Source organism: Sinohyriopsis cumingii, chromosome 1 (genome assembly GCF_028554795.1).
Source record: "Sinohyriopsis cumingii isolate HCF-2022 chromosome 1, ASM2855479v2, whole genome shotgun sequence".
NCBI lineage: Eukaryota > Metazoa > Mollusca > Bivalvia > Unionida > Unionidae > Sinohyriopsis > Sinohyriopsis cumingii.
The window spans coordinates 62,642,507-62,664,812 of NC_142961.1; the positions used below are offsets into that span (position 1 = coordinate 62,642,507).

Here is a 22,306-nt window from a genome sequence, read left to right on the forward strand (position 1 = left end):
GCGAGTTTCAATTTATAGTGAAAGCGCGGACGTGAAGGAAAACATCCCCCTAAAAGAACATAAAATTGATGTTACCTACATCATGACCAAAAACAACAACGCGAGGACCTAAAAGAAACACTCACTCACTTTTTTATGCTACCCATCACTATTTTAAAATTTTTTATAAATCACTTCAATAGACTATCCACATACGCAAATCAATCCAATCTAACTCCAAATATACACCTCAAACACCAAAAAAACATGATTTTAATCTACTATTCATACCAACTTACTTAAGCACTTACTAACACACAAACACATACCCTCACATTTTTTAAAAAAGAGTTAGTGTTTATTTTCACACTACTCTACCTACACACATTGGCAAATCGATCGTTATTTCTTTTCTAGAGTATTGGGGTAGCCCTGAAAAGGGCTGTTTTTTTTTGTTTGCTATGGCATTCTTTTTTTAGTTTCTAAGAATGCGATGTCCTCTGAGGATAGACTTTCTGGCGATAGGTCTGCTTCTTCGGAAAGAAAAGAAGAACTCTTTGGTGTCGATACGACAATCGACAAAGCCTCTGTCAGGTTCAGGTTGCTGCTGCTGCTGCTGTTGTTGCTGCTGTTGCTGCTGTCTCTGAAGTCTGTACTTCTCTGTCCATTCTTCTTTCTCCCTGTTCATTTCTTCTCTGAAGAGCTCTTCTATCAGGTCTTCAGTGATTTTTAACATTCTCACATTCTCTATTTCTTCTGGCTTCGGTATCAGACTGTGTCTGATCCTATGCAAATTCACGTAGGCTTCGTTGAGTTTAGCTAGTTTGGAGCACCTTCTCTTAGGAGGATGAGTCGACAATGGATGGTTAGACTGGAAACAACCCGGTTCTTAAAGTCAAAGCGCGGACGTGAAGGAAAACATCCCCCACACGGTTTTTGAGTCGCAACGTTTAGTGAGTGTCATGAGAGGGATAGTAAGAAATGAAAGAGCATCAATCCAACATTCTTATAGCTAAACAAAAGACAAAGGCATTTTTTTCAAAACACAACATTTTTTATTCAAAAATCACTTAACACTAAACAACAACTCTAACATTTTTAACAATAATCCAACATCATAACATCAAACAATTTTTTTCAAAACACAACATTTTTTTCCACAGTCTCATCACATTCCATCTTTAAAGTTTCTCCACTAGGTAAAGAGGGATAACAGTCTTCCATGGTTTCTAGTAATCTAGGATGACTTCTCTCAAACAGTTGATTTCTATGGTATTATCGAATTCTGCATACAGGATGACGTTCACCGTTTCATCAGGGTCTCGGTCTTTAAACTGAATTTCCACACGAACCTGGCCGGATTTTATAGGGTGGAAATGTCCCTCGTCGCTGCCTTGGTCTGGAATGAAATCGAAAGCCCACAAAGCGTAGCCTCCTGCATAATCCTCGTACGTAATGCCGTGACTGGTATTGGTTCCTAACTGTCCGGTGGCTTCGTACAGGGACAAGTACGATCTCAAGTAATACTTCTTGGTAAAGTCAGGTTCGAAAGGTCGGGTACACAAGGTCTTGCCATCGCGACTGACTTCGATTTTGGACACGCCAAAGTGTTGAAAGTAGAAAGGATTTTTTTCGGCAGCTCCGTTGAAGGCTGTATTCTCGACGATACCAACGATCAAACGTTTGGGTAACTGTCCTTGGAACAGATGATCTTCGATCATGGATCGCTGTCCCTTGGGAATGGTGAAGGTTTTCACTTCCACGCGTCGTATGGGATACTTGGCGGTCTTTCTGCTCAACGTCTGACTGATGTCGTTTCCCACTTTAGGTAACACTTCCACACGGCGTACGTAGAGTCTGGCTTCTAGGATTTTGGTTTTGTAACCGTCACTATCAGCCATCAAATGGAAAGAGGCACTGCTACGATTCAGTCTCAGGCGGACATCCACCCCGTTCAGCAAATACTTTTCTTGCAACCACAATTCCAAATGCAAACGATCCATCAGTTCTAAACTTGTGTCGGCTCCCGTGATTCTCTTTCTTCGTTCTACAAATCCATCATTGTTGTCTTTCTTTTCATCAGTTTCCAATATTTCAAACTTGGTAGGTTCGTCAGCTTCCCATACCACACAGGCATTGAGATGAGTGTTCTTGGCATCTATTCCGTACGTCAAGAGATTTTCCAGGTAGGCACGATAAGGGTAAGTATCCATGCTGCTACTGACCAGTTTGTTATTCAAGTACAAGTCCACTCCACTGAACAAGGAATGCATGAAATTGTTGACGGGAGCTACTGCTTCATCGTCTATAGCACCTCCAGTCTTATCTAGAATTTTGACTTTCAGGTACAAGTAACTGCTATTCAGATCGATGTAATCTTCGGGCTGTCCTTTGATTTCAAACTCGATGGGAGCGGAATCGGTCAGTGAGGAGACGGGGTGAAATTCCACCCACTGGGATTCTTGCATGGTCATCATGGTAGGGGGCATGGCAAACAGATCCAGTTCCGTCTTGGAACAAGCGCAAGATTCTCGGTGCATCATTTTTTTGTCTCTTTTCTCAATAATCGCAAAGGTCTAAGTCACGAACGGTTCTTCTTTTCTTGACCTTTCTCGCTTGAAGTCTGGTGAAAGGGTGTTTTCTTCGTCGTCTCTTTCTGCCCTGTCCTTGCTGAATGCCTGACTCGGTAGCGTGCAGGGCATTTATAGGTGTTTCCCGTTGGCCTAAAATGTCTTTGCCCGTTTGCAGCAAGACATTTTTGCCTGCCCTCATGAAGGTTTCTTTAGGGTTTTGTTTGTCGATGATGACATTTTGGAGAAATTCTTTGCCTTGCGTCAGTGCCGCATCTTTCAAGGCGTGCAATCCGCGTGTCACCATCGGTTTCAACACCGGGGCCACCGAACGAAAGGCCGATTTTAACATGTCTCCTAAGCCGTGTCCTCGCTGTCGAGCAACCCCTCGGTACACTGGATACATGACTTAAGAGTCGTGAGAGAACCGTTTTCGAAAATGGAGTTTCACCGTGACTTTTCCTTTGGTGAATGGAATATTTTGTCCCAAATCTCCTTTTATAGCAATGTTGACCGTGTCCAAATACGACTTGCTGACCGGCAAATAGTGGGGATGGACAAATTCGCGGTGGACGTGGTAAGTGTTTCCACCTTCCTCGTCAGTGTTCGTGGCAGAATCCACTTTGAAAGGAATGACACGCAGTAACGGTACGGAGGTGTGTCCCACCACGTTGTACTCCACCACATCGGAATACACGAACATCAAATTCAGTCCTTGGTTCAGTTCTACCGGGGTACGAAATAACTTGCTAAAAGACTCGTTGTCGTAAACGATGGGTAATTCGTTTTTCTTGAGCATGGTCTTTCTCATGTCCATGTCTCCGCCCAACATGTCAAACAATTCAGGACAAAATAAAATGGACAGGATTTTACTCCGTTCAAATTTCATCAAGAAGCGACGAGCTGCTTTGTGGTACTCCATGGTGACACTTTTGTTGACATGCTCCAAAGCTTTCAGAAACACGACATTAAACCTGGAGGCTATGGTGCTGACCAAATGTTGACCACTAAAATAATAGCCTGGGGCAATGAACAAGTGATAGGTGGTGTACTTTTGTGTACGGGTTTTCTTGTCATATTTGACATTGCTATCCATCCACTGTTGCATTTGCTCGTCATGAACTTCCACATCAAAAAAATTTTGATTGGGAAGGACATTGAGGACTTGGGTCGGGTGAATCATTTCTACTAAAGCCACTTCCCAATGGGCTTCGTGATCTAACTGGATGGCTTGAGGTAATTTGGCCGTGTAACAGCACAACGTGTTCTTGGGAAACACCTCCATGGAACTGTCACTGGGTAAAGTTAAGTAAAATTGGTTTTGGTGACTCATAATTCCAGAGTTCTGTGGCTGTCCGAGGGGTTACTGGACGTCAGAGGCGTGTCTCCGTCTAAAATGGGGTTCTGGTTGTGATTGAAGTGGTGACTGGCACTGGCACTGGACACAAGGTTCCCGGGGTTCCCGTTCGAGGTGAATTTCAGGGAGGGATTAGGAAGCAGGTAACCGATGCAACTGCTCAATAAAATGGTCCACAATTGTTTGTCTCCTTGTTGCAAACTCAAATTGGCGATGGCTGCCCCGATGACACAATACACCACGAAGATTTGGCAGAAAAAGACGATTTGCGTTTTAGGCACACGTTCTCCACACCACACCCACAAGGATTGTTTTTGTAAATCTTGCACAGAAGAACTAGGTGAAGGAGGAGTGGTCGACGTAGCTGCGTCTGCTGTGTGAAAGGGCATGATGGTCACTTCTTTTTATAGTCGATGACTTGCGAAGCGTCGATCCAAGAATCGAAACTGGGTGGATATCCTTTCCAACGTACTTTGACTTCTTTGACACGTCGTTTGCCCACTTTACGGGTTCTGCGTTCGAGAATGCTTTCGATGTCGTACACGTCGTCTTCTTTTTCGGTGACACGTTGTAACTCGGGCAAATAAAACGTTCCTTTGAGCACTTCTCCGTTCATGTCTTCCAATTTATAGACGGTAGGATGACGGCCATGCACTCGTCCAGTGACGCGAAACAATTCGGTCGTCCAGTTAGGTAAGTAACCTTTGTCGAAAGTGCGTTTGGTTTTGCCAATGCGCACCCAATCTCCTACGACCAACATTCCACTTTTCTCGGGGACAGCCCTCGTCGGGGACGTACCAAACAGACGCTCAAACACCAACACTTCGTTATCGGGAGTCACGTCTTGCGGGGCACGTCCGATGCTTCGATGGTAAGATTGGTTGTACGCTTGCACCAGGTGCGGTAAGATGTCGATGTACTTCAGAGTGTGGTGATGCGTAAAATATTTCCACATGCGTTCTTTCAAAGTGCGTTGAAAACGTTCCACGATGCTGGCTTTGGTTTCGGGATTCTCGGTGGTAAAAAAATGAATGTCACGTTTCTTTAATTCTTTTTGGAAAGCTTGGTTCAGAAATTCGGTGCCTTTGTCCGTTTGCCATCGAAGAGGGTGACGACCGCTTTGTTTCAACACTCGTTGCAGGGCTTGCACTAACTCGCTGCTCGATTTGGAAGTCAAGGGCACGACCCAGGCAAATTTGGAAAAGACGTCGATGACACAAAACAAATATTTGTAGCCACGATTGTAGCTGGCCAAATGAGAGACATCGGCTAAATCGGCTTGCCATTGTTGATCGATGCCTTCCACTCGGGTGCGACTTCTGGCAAACTTGCGTCGAATGGGATTGTGTAAAGTGTAGGTAGCTTGTTCTTGTAACCATCGTTGCACTTGAGGTAAACGGAGACTTTTCAGTCGAGTTTTGGCAGCACGATACAATTTTTGAACTCCTGCGTAACCTGCAGGATGGGGGGGATCGTAGTAAATGCTGGCTAAGACTTTTTCCATTTTTTTGTGTTGGTTGGTGTGTTAATAAGACACCCACTCTTGGAGGATGCTACTCTTTTTCTCTTGGGGTATTTTCTTGGATTGCAATGCTTTGCGTGTGCGGTCAGCAATAGGTGTCGAAGAGGAGAAGGATGTCTGAGCGGGGGAAATCGGTTCTTGTTTCACTTCTGTCTTCACTTCTGTCTTCACTTTCTTTTTCTCTTGTGATGAAGAAGGGGTGGCCATCATCTTTTTAATCCATCCAATTCTGGAGGTAGGTGGTGTTGTTAACTTGCGTACTTTTTCTGGTGGAGTTTGAAACCCTTCCTCTTCTTCTCCTTTTTCTGTCTTGGTCACGGGTACTGGTGGTACTGGTACTGGTACTGGTACTGGTGATGGTGCTGAACTTTTCATCAAGGTCTTAAAATCTTTCAGAGTGAGTAGAGCTGTTTCGTCTAAAACTTTCTGGTGAAAGAGTTGCAGTCGTTGCAAGAGTTGACCGTACTTTTGCGATTTTTCTGTTTCGGACAAATCTTGGCGATCCATCAAGGACTGCAATTCGTGTTGTAACTGGGACATCTCGCTCAAATGGGGATTGGGAGGTAAATGCGGGGTGTGTTGTTCTTGCCACCGATGGTATTCCATCCATCGTTTGTAAGGCACTAAAGCTAGTTTTCGTCCTTCCATGGGGTTGTCAGGGGTCGATTCTGAGATCTTGGGACTTCCGAAGGCCTTTTTATCTTGCTCCCACCAGTCCTCCCAACATGGTTCCCAAGACTCCTTTCAGTAAGGGGTCTAACAAGAGAGGTAAAATACCTCCACGTTGCACTAACATCTTCTTTTTTTGATGAATGGGAATTTTCTTTCGAACCATTTGGCGAAAAACGTGACGATGTTTGCTTAAGCATTGTTTCTGGTGTTTGGACAAAGGGATCGTGCCTTTCAAAACGTTCAAACAACATTCGCACACGGTATCGATGACCTCTTTGGAGGCTGTTTGAATGAGTTTTTTTCGTAGGGGTGGAGAAGCTTTGGACAGGACAGATAACATGTCCCCATGCTTGGCTAAACGTGGTGGCAGTCCTTTCCTTTTCTTTCTTTGGGGTTTTCTGGAGGGTGACATCTTTGAGTCTTCAGGAGCACCAAAAAAACACTGATACCCTACTTGGTCACAGGTCTTTTTTATACTGGAACGCGTCGCCACTGATTGTCTTGACGTCGTATCAGTTTGAGGACAGGCATGACACGTCGTGCAGGGGTACGTAACGGACTAAATCGAGCCAGTTCTTGCTTGGACAAATCCAGTAAACTTTGTAACATGCCCGATCTTTCTTGAACTTTGATTTTGGGAGAAGGTACTTTGTGAGCAGCAGCCACTGCCACTAAATTGGAAGGTCCTGCCACTGGGGAAGTTCTTTTGGGGGTCATCAACGGAGAAGTTCTTGGTGTGATCAACGTCTCCAGGTACTCTTCAGTTCTGGGTGTCATTAACGGAGAAGTGGACAAACGTGAAGCTGCCGGAGACGCAGTCACCGCCGTGGCAGGTCGTGGTTTGCGAGTGTAAGGTTGCGTCCTGGCCGAAGTGCCTCTCTTGCGACTAGTTTTCTGTGGACTTTTCTTTTTCTAGGGGCTTCTTTTCTTTTTCCGGGGTGGTGGTGGTGTCTGGTCAGAGGAGGGTCCTGCCACTGGAGAAGTTCTCCTTGGGGACCTGGTCTTTTTATTCTTGGGGCTTCGTTGGACTTTTGTCTTGGGGATAACTTTGGGGGTATTAGGATCCCATCTTAAGAGTGAGCGAATGATGACCCCTCCTAGAGTACCGCTCCCTCCAGGTTTCAAAATGATTTGTTTTTTGGTCTGAGTGTCGATGCGGGGATCGGCCAGTTGGACCAAAGCGACTTTGTTTCGATCGAAAAAGCGTTTGGTTTGATGAGGAATCTGAATGATTCCTTGGAGTAATTGACGTGCCGTCACCGTGAACCATCGTAAGACTTCTTTGAGACTAGCTTCTAAGACACGAGCTCGTGTTTGTGGATCTTTTTCTCGACTGATGCCATACAAGGCACGAATCAATTTGACGGGAAGATGCGACTGAAGGGACGTCATGTTCGTACTGAGAGTGAGACAGACGAAAAAGGGTCTGAGGTTTTTATAGATTTTTTTATGGGGAGCGAAATGAAGTCGAGGACAGAGACGTGTACAGGACAGGCCCTCCGTCTTGGCACCAGTGGTGAAACAAATGGGTACGAAATCGCAAATCCTCAGGAGTCGTAGGTTTCAAATCGATGAGTAAATAGGCGTGTGGCGTTTGAGTGGCATCGTCGTACGCCTGAGTCAGCCAAGGCGTTCCTAACTGTTTGGCTAAGACTTGCACTTGCGATTTATCTCGAGGGCTTTTAAACAAGACCACGTAATGCGCATTGAGACTGATGGTGCGATGGGCTTTACTTTGTTGAAACAAATTTTGGGTGATGTAAACGACACTGGCATTACGGTGATGCCCTTTGCGCGTGAACCACAGTTTAATTTCTTCTTCGTCTTCTCCTAACATGTCGTCGAAAATGACCAAATGGGTTAGACGGGAGTCAGAGACAATGCCATCGTCTTCTTTAGGAATGCCTTCCACAAACACGATGGAATCGCCTTGACTTTCTCGCAAGAGGCTGTACGCCGATTGCCACTCTTTGTAACACCACACGATTCGTTGAGGGGGTCGATCGATCAAATGATGTTTATGTTCGATCAAACGTTTGACGAATTCGGTTTTGCCTGAACCGCTAGGTCCAGCAATGAGCATGTTAAAGGGATGGCGAGGATACAAAGCCTCCCAACTGGCACGATCTAAGTGTTCGTCGATGACTTTGACAGTGGAGGAAGAGGGAGCAGAGACAGCAGACTGAGGTAGCCATGGTGTGAGAAATGTCACTTGTGACACGAAAACAAACAAGACAAGAGTTTATATACTTTTTCAGAACACGTTTATTGAATGTTTCAAACATGAATACGAAAGACAAAAATGCATAAAAGCCAAAGGCTTAAGTACAAGAATAAAAGGCACATGATAACCATGAACGTGGAATAAACACAAGTGTCTGTACAACATGTTTTGGGTAAAGTTCTAACCAGTTCTATAGTAGGGGTAAGGTCACACAAGTGTCCTCCCGAAAGGGTCTTTCAGGCCTGTCCACGACAGTCCTGTCCTGGGTGACGGGTTCTTCTGGCACCGTCACTAACACAGGTTGAAAAGTAACTTTTTTCCTTGAATAACTCTCGTGCATACTGGGCCACCTCTTGTGTCCAAGCCTCAAAACCCTGGTCTCGGTGATGTCCAACATTTGACTCCTAACCAATCTGGTTTCTTCTTCGTCAACGACATGGTAAGTTACTTCAATGAACAATGAACTATCCATCTTGCCTAGGGTTCCTTTTCATATACAGACCAATACCGACGTGACCGTACGGTAAGGTGAAGTGATTGGGAAGTCGTACTCGCTTCTGGTATACAATTTGATAGACTTTTTCCAAGGGTCGACTGACGATGTGGTGAGTGGGTAAACGTACAATCTTGTTCGGTTGATTGGTGGTCACTTTAAAGTTTCCATCCTCTCCCGATTGCAAGGCTTCTTTCAATACCCCAAAGTTGACCACTCGACTGGTACGATGATTCAGAGTCAGTCCTTTCACTTTGCACGTCGTGTGCACTTCTCCTTGTTTGTCCCGGTATTCGTAGCCGTAATTTTTGGGACCACCACTGACGAAACTTAGAATCTTGTCGTCGGGATGCTCGTCTGTCCAGGCTCCTAAACGGTTTCCTTCGATGTCAGGGTGCTGTTGAATCGGGTGATGGATGTAAATGCAACTGTCCGTGTCAAAGTACAGGACGCGTTCTTCTAACAGTTCTAAAGCTTCGTACAATTTTAAGCGAGCATGAGCTGTCACGTAAGCCGCAATGATGACGTTTCCAAAAGGGTCGTCTTGTACAAAGTCCAGATCTTCTTCGTAATTGACCAAGATCAAATCCTCGCGAACGACGTCCACGTGTTTCATGTATTTGGTTTTGTCGTGAATCATCTGGAAGTAGCGGGAAGGTTCTGTCAAATATTCCGTTTTGGGTAAACACGGTCGTTGTGCCATTTCACCCCACAAGCAATTTAACATCACTTTGGCAAACGATCGCCTGCCTTCGTTTTTCTCGATGTGGTCTAAAGGGATGCCTTCTTGTTCATAGTATTTCTCTTTGAATTGTATTTGGTCTTCGGGAGTGTGACACCAGGAAGGATAGCCGCTGGCTTCTTGCTTCAGTTTCAAAATGGCATCCAAGTAGTCAGCGAAAATTCCTTTCTGACTGGGATCACCCTTGTGGTATTGTTGTGTCTTGGGAAAGTGGCAAATTTCGTACACTTCTAACAGTTGGTATCCCATGTCCAGAGCTTTGAACAATTCTACGCTGACCCAGGTTCCCGTCAAGGCCCGTTCTTCCTGGGTGTGCTGACAAGGCTGATCTTGGTTGCACGTTTCGGCACAAGTACGGCACAAAGGAAACATCAGTTTGCCTTGACAATGGTGAGATAAGACGGGATGGTATAGGTTCGTGGGAGGCAAAACTTTACACTTGATCAAGCCTTCGTATTGTCGAATGTTTTTCTGGTCGACGTGTTCCGTCAGCAATTGCGGGTGCCCTACAGGAAAGCGACAATATTTGCACACGTAGGGATACAGCGAACACACGTCCAAGTATTTGATTTCTTCTCCTTTCTCGTCGTCGGCTTGGTACAGCAAACAGGTGGCATTGGTCCTTCCTCCGTACAAACTATCCCTCGGGTTCAGCGGGTCCATGAACTGGTAACTTTCCACGAAACGTTTAAACTCGGGATCGGTTTTCATACGGTGATCGTACTCGTGTTCCCACATTTCCACCACTTGGTATCCTTGCTGTTCTAACTTTAGGCGTCGCTGACAAGTGTCCTGGTACAAGTCTTCCATGGTTCGTTGTAAAAACTGATTTTTAGTGCTACGGTCAGGGTAACAGACGGGACATCCGTGAAATAAGCAACCGTTAAACTCGTACACGATCTTGGGGTTTTCTAAGTCCCAGCCATCAACCGAATACGTTCCGATGGTCTTTTCACCCCCTCCGTTGCGGGCATGCTGAATCCACTTGTCTTCCTTGTCGCACAAGTAATGTAACCAACGTAGGGCTTTGACCGAGTATTGACGTTTGACAAAGTTGGTCGTTTGAGGACTGATGACAGCCACGGTGTTTTCAGGCATGAATCGTTGTCGATACACTAAGGAACACGCTTTGGCAATGGTGCAAGCGTCTTTCAAAGGATCGACCCCTCCGTGTTCCATGAACAATTCTCGAAATTTTCCACAGCAACGCCGTAAAATGTCCACGTCGGAACGACAATACTTTAGCATTTCTTCCTGAAAGTCGAAAGGGTCCGAGGCGTGAGCCTGGTACCAAGCGTAGAAAGCTTCTCGTTGTTCGGTACGCATGTTGTCGGGGTCGTAATAGTGAGCCTCAGGTAAATGGGGTAGAACGGCGTGTTGATTGGCTTCCGTATTGAAAAAGTATAATAAGTACCCTTTAGCCATTTCTGTCATTCCAAACGTTTTAGGCATTCGGCTCAAAGGCATGGCCAAGTAACTCATCGAATCTTTAAACTGTACTTGTCCCACTTGCATGAAAATGATTTTGGCTCCGTTCAAAATCACTTTAGGACGTTCGGTGCCATGTTCCGTATAGTACCTCAAAAGAAACTGTCCATCGTATCCGGAGAAATTGTGAGCTATCACCGTGGCATGACGATGACAATCTCCGTAACGTTCGATGTCCTCTTGGCTCCACGTCTTGTCGATGGGGTCTAAGACCCATTGGGCAAAATCGGTTAACGTGTTTGGTCCCCGAAAGATTTTTTCACGTCCTCCAGGAATCTTGCTGCAGTGAGGGCAATGACTGAAGATAGGTTCTTGAATGCACTTCTCGCACGCTCGATGAGCCACGCAGAAATTAGGGATGTGAATGCCAGTCTCTTGCATGCATTCGAAATCGAAAAAGATGAAATTGCCTTTCTTCTTGTGACCGTCCTCTTTCTCTGGTGGGGGTTGGTATTTTTGCACGTAACATTCGTGTTCCAAGTCCACGATGTGGTGACAAATGTGACATTTTTTCTTTCCTCGACATACGTGTGCCTTGGCATTGTTGGTACGTATGCCTTGTCTACACGTAGGGCACAATCTCAGGAGTTGACAAGCACATTTCTTCTGTGAACCTTGTGTTTTCAAATGTTGTTGGTAACAGGTAGGGCTGACAAACGTGCGCAGACAAGTCGAACAAGGCACTGGTTCTTCGCTCAGACAGGGTGGAGAGGCCAAATATCCTGGGCATTTCCATCCACAATGCTTGTGTTGCTCTCGATTATTATAACCATAGTCACATTTCTCACAGTAATATCTGTATCCCAGGAATCCGGTGATACTGGTAATGGTATCGAAATGGTCATCGTGATGATAAACATGAATATATTTTCCGTCCTTAAAGTCTTGGCCTCGAAACAACAGAGACCCGCGCATTTCTTGAGGGTGCACTTTCAAGGTGTAGCGTGGAGCTAGGGCATCTTGCAATTTTTGCATCTCAGGAATGCCACAGGGTGTGTCTTTGGACATGCCAGCTTTTTGCAACAGGAGTTCTGCTTCGTTTCGTTGTTTGGTTCGGTTCGATTTTCGAATGTTCTCCCAGGTTCTTTTCCATTCTGTCGTGTCGTTCTTGTTGGCATAGGTTCGTCCCACCACGATGGCACGGGCTAAACACATCTGGTCATGAGGATTGTGAATTTGGACAAGACTACGCTTAATGCTGCGAAGCTCGTTCACCAATAACATCTTTTTGCGTCCTGTCCCTTGAGGAAGAGAGACGTGGGCCATTTTCAGTGTGGCTTTACCATCGGTGATGTCAAACTGGTCATTAGATTGTTGTACGTGTTGAATCTTGTCCATGATTTTGGAAGGGGTTAGTTCTGCAGGTCTGCTAAACTCGATCCAAACAGGGGATTTCAAACCGTCGTGATCTATGGATAGTGTCAAGCGATCGTCTTCTTTGGGTTGACATTGTCGCTTGAGTGCGGTGAGCAAAGAATCCCACATCTCGGTGATAAACCCTTCTGCTTTCTCCAAGGGTACGTCGGTCTTGAAATCTTTAAACTTCACCGTGTAGGTGTAAGCCGTGGTTCTAAATTTTCTAGAGGAGCGCTTTTCCGTCTCTCGAATGGAATAGTATTTTTCAGGGTTGACTAAGGGTGGTGAACTTGGTTTAGAGGTTTCAAATTCTGGTTCACTCATGTCCTCTTCAAAATCACTGGCATGAATCTGTGCCAAGATTTCAGCCCTGGTACGAGGCGATAGATCACGTTTCTGCCTCTTACTTTCTTCTTCTTCTTCTTTCTTCTCGAATGAATAGGATCGTTTCATCTTGAGTGCAAAACGTCAAATGACTCAAGTTCAAACACCATAGACTAATTTATAGTCTTGGCAAACCAGCGTATATAAAAAGGGTGTGTGTCTTGTCCTTTCACTATTCATTTCACTCTCAAGCTGAGCACAACGATGGAAGAGACTACCCAGATGGAACGTTTCGTCAGAGCTTTGCGAGGGGTCATTAGAAAATTCTCTTCAGACCAGCCGACGGACTACTCTCCTTCCTTTCGAGATAAGAGTCAAGATACTTGCTATATCTGTCAGAAGAAAGGGCATTGGTCTTCAGAGTGTCCAGACAGTCAAAAAAGAACAAAAACAGGGGCTAAAAAAGACAAAAGTCAAGATACCTGTTATTATTGTAAAGAAAAAGGACATTGGTCTCCAGATTGCCCAAAAAAGAAACAAGAGGAGTCAGAAGAAAAGAAGGATTCTTCAGAAGAAGAGAGGGATTCTTCGGAAGAAGAGAGGGATTTTTCGGAAGAAGAGAGGGATTCTTCAGAGGAAGAAGAGGAAGAAAGAAGACAATTCTATTTAAAAGAAGCAAAGAAACAGGAGAAGAAAAGAAGAAGGGAAGAAAATGAGGAAAAAACGGTGAAGAAATTCAAAAAACAGAGAGACTAAACAAGGAGAAAGAAGAAGTCAATGAACTTTTAATTAAAGTGTTCTGTGGTGAATTGTGAATTGGATTGTAAAAAATGGAGAAAAGAATACATGAATGATATAAGGTAAGTGTCTTTGAGTTTTGATTTTAAAATAAGAAGCTACACTCATGCACTCATACACAGACACGTACTATAAGGGTAAAATGGGTGGGGTTCATTTTTGAGTTATTGGCAAATTGAAATTGTATTTCTTTTCGAGAAATGTGGGTGGCCCTGAAAAGGGCCTTTTTATTTTGGTGTAGGGGTGAGTTTAACCAATCAACTTTAACTGCCTTAAGCCTTTGCCACGGCCAAGGCCTACTTCTGATGATTGGGTTGAAATCACTAAGGGTGGTACGACAGGCTTAGTCACAGGGTTGGCGTGTTTAGCTCGGGAAGGTCGTATTCTCTTCGGTCGTGATAAAGAAGTCTGATACATTTGTTTCAGACTTCTTAACTCCGCTAAAATGTCCAACAGTACCGTAGCCGTTTGATTTTCACCCTCTTGTTTCTTTGCTGCTACTTCTTCTTGCTGTTGTTGCTGTTGTTTTTTTCTTACCTCTTCTTGTTGCTGTTGCTGCTGCTGTAGGAGAAAAGCTTGTTCCGCTTCCTTTTGTCGTTGCATAAATTTCTCCAATTCTTCTTTCTGTCTCTGTCTAAAATTCTCCACTTGCGGTAATGAAGAAGGTAACGAAGGTTCCGGAACAAATTCTTGCGAGGTAAAAAAATCCACAAAATCCCAATGTACCTCTTCTGAAAGTAAGTCCGGGTTCCCTTGGGCAGTCTCCCCTGCTGGTGCACCCCAATGGATCGTTTTCTGAGTTTCCGTCATGTTGAATCACTGTCGCATAGATTGACTGCACACAAGCGCTAGCGAATCTATATAGACCAACTGACGTCACAGACTACTCTCTTCGGATTGGATGCGGGCTGACTGAATTTTGTAACGATTGTTTGGATTGGTGAATGAACTCAATCCGTTTCAATCCTACCTCTACCTATAAATAAGCGCAGTTCAGTGCATTGATTCACCTGTTCTCGTCGCTTCAAGATGTGGACCGATGTGCAATCTTCTACGCTTGTGTCTTCCATGATGTTCCGGACGGACATACCCATGTATGTCCGATCCAAGTGGGCCGTTGTCCACAGGACAAACACCAGCCTGTGGATACGTAGGATCTACGTAGAAAGACAAGGATGCCTGAAAAGAGTGCTGATTTACGGACCAACAGTGAGACGTAGCCTAAGGACAAGAAGAAGACCAATGCGGTACCATTTATGTTAATGAATACATTAACATAAACCCAAAGGCCCTTTTCAGGGCCAGCCATATTTCTCGAAAAGAGATAGCCTTTCCATTGCCTACCCCTTTTCTAAATTTAAATTTAAATTTAAATTTAAAAAAACTTTAAAAAAAAAAAAAAAAATCCCATATTCAATTCCCCTTGTCCCTAGACAAACCCAAACTCTATTCCCATGTTAATTTCCCTTGTCCCTAGACAGACCCAAACTCTATGTTAAATTCCCATTGTCCCTAAAGTGGCCCAGCGTTTTTCTCCATGTTAAATTTCCATTGTCCCTAGAGTTGCCCAGGGGTGTTTTTAATGCTAAGTCCCATTGTCCCTATGGTGTCCCACTTAACTACTCTTAGTGCGATAACATGTAAAAGTTCGTATAACCAAATAACCAAATCATTAGTTTACTCTATCATACTCGTTTGAAGATAACGTTTCAATTTGTCAACATCTAAAACAAAAATCACATTGTGTTAATTGTTTATGCAAATCTCCAACATGTTTCTCTTTTACAGGAAAATGATAAAATTGTCCACACTGAAGCACCATGCTGTACTTTTTCTATTACCGTATCTTTGTCTGTCTGTGCTGATAACACTTACCATAGGTGAGTAATATTATTATAGTCATTTTATTAGCTTCATAGGACTAGAATATGAACATCTTAATTTACATAGAAAATAACATCATAATTACTCAACGTTAATACTAAATTCATCGAGATATTTACATACACATTAAAAATAATGGCAAATCTTTCTGAAAAATTGTAAAGACTTTTACTAGTTTTAAATTTGCATTGAAAACGGTACAAAATAGCAAAATATCACATTAAAAATTATGCAAAAATTAGATAGGAAAATGTTTCTACCAACGAGTCTATTTATAAGCTATGCTATCGGCTGTAGGAAAATGTAACGTACCTTGCATTTTAGAGTGAGTTCATATTTAACTGAAATATACAGTTTTATTTGTTACTGGTTCTCATTCGTTTCCGCTGTCAACTATTGTGCATCCTGAGAATATCGAATTCTTAGAAAAATCTGTGCAATTTCAATTTCTAACGCGATCATAAGGTAATATGTATGGATACATGCAATTTGAACACCACAAATTTTGAAAATGTTCCATTTAATTTCGTGCTTTGCATTCACCTTGGTTAATATTACTAAGTACTATATTTTCCCGCCATTTTATCAAGGTTCATTTGATACAGACTCCGAAGTTAATTGTGAATATGAAGATGCTAATCTAATATGGCGCAACACACCGGCATATTCAATCCTTGATGTCAAGGCCATGGCATGGTACAAAGAGAAAGGTAGTCTTATAGCTACCTGGCTGGATGGGAAAGGGTTCGTGGAATTCTCTCCGTATATCGGCCGACTGATGCAGATTGGTGATACTGGAATCAAAATAAGGAAAGCGAACAGATCAGACAGTGGGACATACTGGTTATCTCTGACGCTTGCATCCGTAGATCATAAGTTAGAAGCTGCAACACATCTTGAAGTAAAAGGTACATCTATATTGTCGGTCTTTTTCATGAAGGATTGTTTTCAGAATAAAAGACATTTGATGAGATTGTGAAGAGTTTCAACGATTAAAATAAAACGGTTGCTATACATGAGCAACATTAATGTAATAAAATAGATCAAAATTCGAAGTCTATAAAGACAACTAAAGTTGGTTTTTATCGAACGTTAAATTACCGCGTTGATCACGAACGAAAATGGTTTCTAGAGGACAGCATTGGTAAGCAGTTATATACTTTGTTTATTGTATAATCTTGCACTTGGGCCAATTGCTTTATACTAAAACAAGTAAGTTTGTTTTACTAATAAAAAGCTATTAATAATTTTCATGTCTGGCAATGTATATGAATTGCCAATAGTAGAAAAGATGATAACGATCAGAATCTTATTCAACAGTCACACCATCTAGTCATTGCAAGCCTAGACTCACACTGGAAGGATCACTTCTTAAGGCGGACCTACCTGCTGGGGTTTGTGGCACTCCTCATCTAACATCGAGATGGAAACACAGTATCAAGAATGTCACCCAAAAGGCGAGTTTAATTTTTTGAATCATATTTCGTTATCCGTTGTATGCGTTGAAACACATTTAAATCAATCAATATCATTGAAATATTGAAACATCATGTCGATAACAAATTATGAGTTGAGACGTGGGCAAAACGCTTAATTGAGACTTTGTATATCTTTCTTTCACTTAAATCTAAAACTTTGGATATAGACTATCTTTTCTTATAAATCATTCCGGATTGTAGAGAGTTTTATAATTGGTAGAACGCTAAATATTACTGCATTAAATTCCACAATGACGGAGTAATTGTTGGCAATATTGTGAGGTCAGGGTGCATTGTTTGACTTCTCGCCCATAAAGCTAAATTTTCAAGAGTAAAACTACCGTTGACGTCCTTAAATATAAATATAGTATCACCTATTTTGTAGTGGACACTGAAATGAGTGACGATTCGAGACAATCATATTCACCTTCCCCACTGTAATATCGAATAACCACACCGTATAAAGCGATATTTCATACGTATATGTATCGTTTAAAATAAAACCGAATTCTTCACGCAGATGCTTGAATCATGTTTGCGTTTACCAATATGTTAAAATGTTTTTTGTAATTCTATTTTAATGCTATTTTGCACTATTTTCCTGTATATAAAAATCGTTTTTACGAAAAGTATCACAACGGCATATATCGCTTCGATAATGTTTACATATGAGTATACTTTCCTAAATTTTCGTCAGTGATATTGTATCTACTAATGGACAAATTTAAATAGCCATGTTTCCCAAACAAGATCAGTTAATGAGCCCGGACATTATATGTTGAGAGGACGAAATATTATGAGATATGTTGCATTACTTTTTACTTATTCGAGAAGTGTCAAAATGATCTAAAACAATGCGAGATTGCAGATCTAATTAAATATCAATTGACTCATTAGATGGTCCATCTTGTTCAGTTTAGGAACTGTATTAAGACTTTATAACAATATGTACTATACGGCACGCAATACCTCTGCAATATGGCTAATACATATTATTTCGTGTTCATCATAAATTGCGATGATACTCACCCATGCTTTTTACAAAAATATATAACGGAGTTTCATACTTGTAATGTTAATTTAGTCATACTTTAGATTTCCCCAGCATGGAGTAGTGTTCCGAATAGTCAAGTAGATATAGTGTATGGACTCCACAGTTTCATTTCCTTCACTAATTCTGATCTGTCATGATGAAACTTGAACTTATCATTTACTGATGGGGCGTCTTGAAGTCATGTGAATAAAGTCACTAGTATATGGTTCAAGCTATATTGATACAACCACTGATACAATTAACTGTATCAGGATGCGACCACTTATGCAAATACACTTATCATTGTGTTGCCATCATTCATGAACGAACCTTGATGAAACTCGTCGTTATTCTTTTGAATATATACACTTCTCAGCAGTAATATGTGGCGCCACATACCACTGCTCTTTTCAACATATGTATGACATGAAACTAATGTTAAGTTTGAAGTGATTTTTTTCGTTTGCAAAAAACATCTTAACTATAACCATTTACCTTACAGGAGGAAACTGTTCCCTTTTCTCAATCAAGACCCCGTAAATATCGACAACATACAATAGGTATAAGTTTGAAAATAAAGACGTTTGTTAGCACACGAAAATTTTTACCGTGTAATAGTACTGAATTGCTTTCTGAATTTTATTTCTTTTATCAGTTTCATATTAAATTGCATTTAGCCAGCCCATTTAACAGATATATAAAGGGGAAAACCAGTCATTGCAAATTATTCGTTATACGTTCTCAATAACAGGCAATATGAAATGTCAATGATCATTAGGCATTGTAAAAGTGAGTATATATGTTGGGAATAAATTTGTTCCTTTCTTTCTACCCATGTTACACGCAGTTTAAATGAAAACGTAGCTGAATGTTTTACTCGCGCTTGTATAATCTCTTTATCTTACTAACATACTTTGCACATGCGCATACACACTCACGGACATGCAAATTTACATATCACGATGGAGACCAGCTAAAAAGCTACAAGCGCAATGACCTAAGAGGCGGTTCCCAGTCATAAATTAGGCGCTTTATTACAGTAACTGAGGAATCTTCGGTATCGTAAAACTGAGAAGTTTGTGTGTCCTTCATCAATGCTGGTCTAAGAGAACTAGAATATTGCAACCTCAATAAAAAGAATAAAGTTTTCTACTGATACATTATACCTTAAAGGTTATTATTTTCTATAGAACGCCAGAGCTGTCTTAAGATGAGAATTTTTATTATATGATGTGCATTTGTAATTATATGATGTGCAAACTTCTTTATATGCTGTGTTTTTGTACTTATATGATGTGCAAACTTCTTTATATGCTGTGCTTTTGTACTTATACGATGTTCAAACTTCATTATATGTTGTACATTTGTACTTATATGATGTGCTTTTGTACTTATATGATGTGCAAACTCCTTTATATGCTGTGCGTTTGTACTTATATGATGTGCAAACTTCTTTATATGCAGTGCTTTTGTATTTATATGATGTGCAAACTTCATTATATGCTGTGCATTTGTACTTATATGTTGTGCAAACTTCATTATATGCTGTGCTTTTGTACTTACATGATGTGAAAACTTCTTTATATGAAACTTCATTATAATGAGATGGCCGATAGCTGCCGCCAGAATACAACATCAAAGTAACATGAATCTGTCATCAACTTGTTATTAGCATGTGTGAATTTCATTCATGTCAAAATTAATTTCTTTTAGACTCCCAACTAACTGTCCAGTTATAATGCCCCTATTTCAGTTCGCTGTGTTTGAAAGCTAGCTTTAAATATTGGATTTCTATATTGTATTGTGCATAATAGATTGTAGGTGATATTTTGTACCAAAATAAGATTAGCTGACTGTTCTTGTGATGTGTTTGATTGACAGACACTCCAAATACATTGTCTGAATATTGTTTTGAATTTTTTTACAAGAATACATAGGTTTATCTTGAAGACACGGAGTATGTAATATAATCAAGAATTCCAAGAGGAAGAAATGATAAGAATTATATATTATTTGTATTCAGTATTTTCTAATATCACATACTCAGTGTATCACATACCTACACCTGCTATTGTGAGCCTCAGTTTGATATATATATATATATATATATATATATATATATATATATATATATATATATATATATATATATATATATATATATATGTGTGTGTGTGTGTGTGTGTGTGTGTGTGTGTGTGTGTGTAATTGTAGAAATTACATAGCTTTATACCACAGTAATTTTTTTTCTGTTTATAGTATCAATTCAGTTTAAGTTCAATAACAGTTCAATAGCAATAAGTTCAATAACACTGCTCTCTTCAAAATCAATTTTTGACAATTTGTTTAATTTACATATCATCAATAGGAAAATAAATATCAAGTTCGTTAATGGGATGGGGAGGTAACATTTAATATCACTGTGGTATATTATGTTACACATTTGTATTAGGGACTATATAGTTCATGACTCAGGCAGCCAGTCACATTATGGTTATTGGTTTGGACGTTTTTTGTGGATTTAACACAAGTTGTCAGCACACGATAGGCTATACATGGCGGCTAGTATGGCAATCGTTTTAGACCACTAGGTCTCTCGTGTTCCCTGGTTTCGATGTCCCAGCCTTAAGTACTAGACGTTTGTAAATTTTTACTGGTATAATCATTTAAACTTTCTTCATTGTCAATGTTTCTTAGTATTTGTGATATCCAGGGAGTGATACGAATAGGTAATAATTTTAGAGTTTAGAATATAATTGTTTTGCGTGAAGAGAGATGTGTTAAGATATAGGCAAGTCCACAAATGTAATATTTGTATAATCATAAATGGGGTAAGAGCGATAGGGAATTCTATCAAACCAGAAATACTACTAATGTACAGCATATTTATTTTTATTTGCATTACAGAAGGAAATAATGTTTCAACCAAAATTTATTTCAACAGCATACTTTTGTTTACTTGTCATGCGTACACACAAATCATTATATATCGTACACACACACACACACACACACACAGAGGACCGGATTATCCATGTTGCAAAATGGGAAACATGGCCAGGGCCCCCGAGGCTCAAGGGGCCCCGTATATTATCTGATTTCACAGGCAGGGCCCCCGAGGCTCAAGGGGCATTGTATATTATCATTTGATTTCACAGACAGGGCCCCCGAGGCTCAAGGGGCCCTGTGTAGTATCGTCTGATTTCACAGGCAGTATAGTTAATAGTACTGTAACCATATATATGGACAAGGCAGGATTGCTATGGGCCCCTATGTTGGCTGTGCCTAGGGCCCCCAAAGGCCTTAATCCGGGTCGGTATATATAAATTACAATACAAAATAACATATACTGATTATGCACCCATGTATATTGCAGTAGCATAAAATAGTTATTACCTGATTGGTAGAGTGCTATACTTTACATTTCAACATGTTCTCATTTCTTAAGCATTTATGAGAACTTGGCTGAGAAGACTGACAGGGGTCTCATTTCTCTTCTATTCAGTTACTGGCCATCATTATTTTAGCTTGTATTTTAAATAAAACAATGATTGTTTACATATGAGAAACAGACTGTTACTTCTGCTCACTTGGAAATAAAAATCAGAAAATACATTAAAAAAGTCTCATCGTTCCAAATTATTTGATTCATGACTTTCATTTGAAATGAGCAATATACATGCTTAGAATTGGAAAGAAATTTCTTTGTAGCCATAAGGACTAGTAGAGTGAGAAATTTACTTGTCCTGCTGATCCTTCAATATTTCACTAGTCCTTCACACAACATACTGTCAGGTATCAAGAGAACTAGCCATTGAACTAGTGAAATTATTTAAATTACTAGTCGGACAGAAAATGTACTAGTCTTGGACTAGTCGACACACAGTAATTTCGACGGCTGTGAATATATATATATATATATATATATATATATATATATATATATATATATATCATGTGCAATGTCATCTTGTTGCTGAACTGCAATCAAACTAGTAAATGAATACTACTTATGTATATTTTCAAAACCTTTAATTGAGAGCAATGATTTTATTTTCTTCAAAAGGTTTATAATATGTGCACAATTTACTTTTTTATCTTCAAATTATTAAAGAAAAGATGAACTTTTGGGATGGCATGTTGTCTGTCCATTAGTATATGTCTTATCACCACTTATTGTAATCTAATTTGGAGCATTATCATGACACTTTATGTATACTCGTTCTTTATATGGTCTACTCATTGTAAACAAAAATGTTGTTACTCCGACATTTAATATGGCTACCACAGCAGGCATCTTGAAATCTTGTTATTATTGCTAGTTAATGGAATTGAATGAATGATAAAAAAAATTAAAGTTGTCAATGCATCGGGTGCTTTTGAGAC

At 40.9% G+C, this 22,306-nt stretch overlaps 2 protein-coding genes across 2 annotated transcripts in view; both read left to right on the forward strand.

Annotated features, from left to right (window-relative positions):
* LOC149806981 (uncharacterized) overlaps positions 1 to 17,447 on the forward strand; it is a 59,189-nt gene extending 41,742 nt beyond the window's left edge. Inside the window, exons 3-5 of the mRNA XM_089932808.1 lie at positions 15,314 to 15,405; positions 16,000 to 16,317; positions 16,730 to 17,447. Of these exons, the coding sequence (XP_089788934.1) occupies positions 15,318 to 15,405; positions 16,000 to 16,317; positions 16,730 to 16,884 (561 nt within the window). The 5' untranslated portion in view covers positions 15,314 to 15,317 and the 3' untranslated portion in view covers positions 16,885 to 17,447. The remainder of the gene's footprint in view (positions 1 to 15,313; positions 15,406 to 15,999; positions 16,318 to 16,729) is intronic.
* LOC149806978 (uncharacterized) overlaps positions 1 to 22,306 on the forward strand; it is a 252,067-nt gene that overhangs the window by 186,748 nt on the left and 43,013 nt on the right. The window lies entirely within an intron of this gene.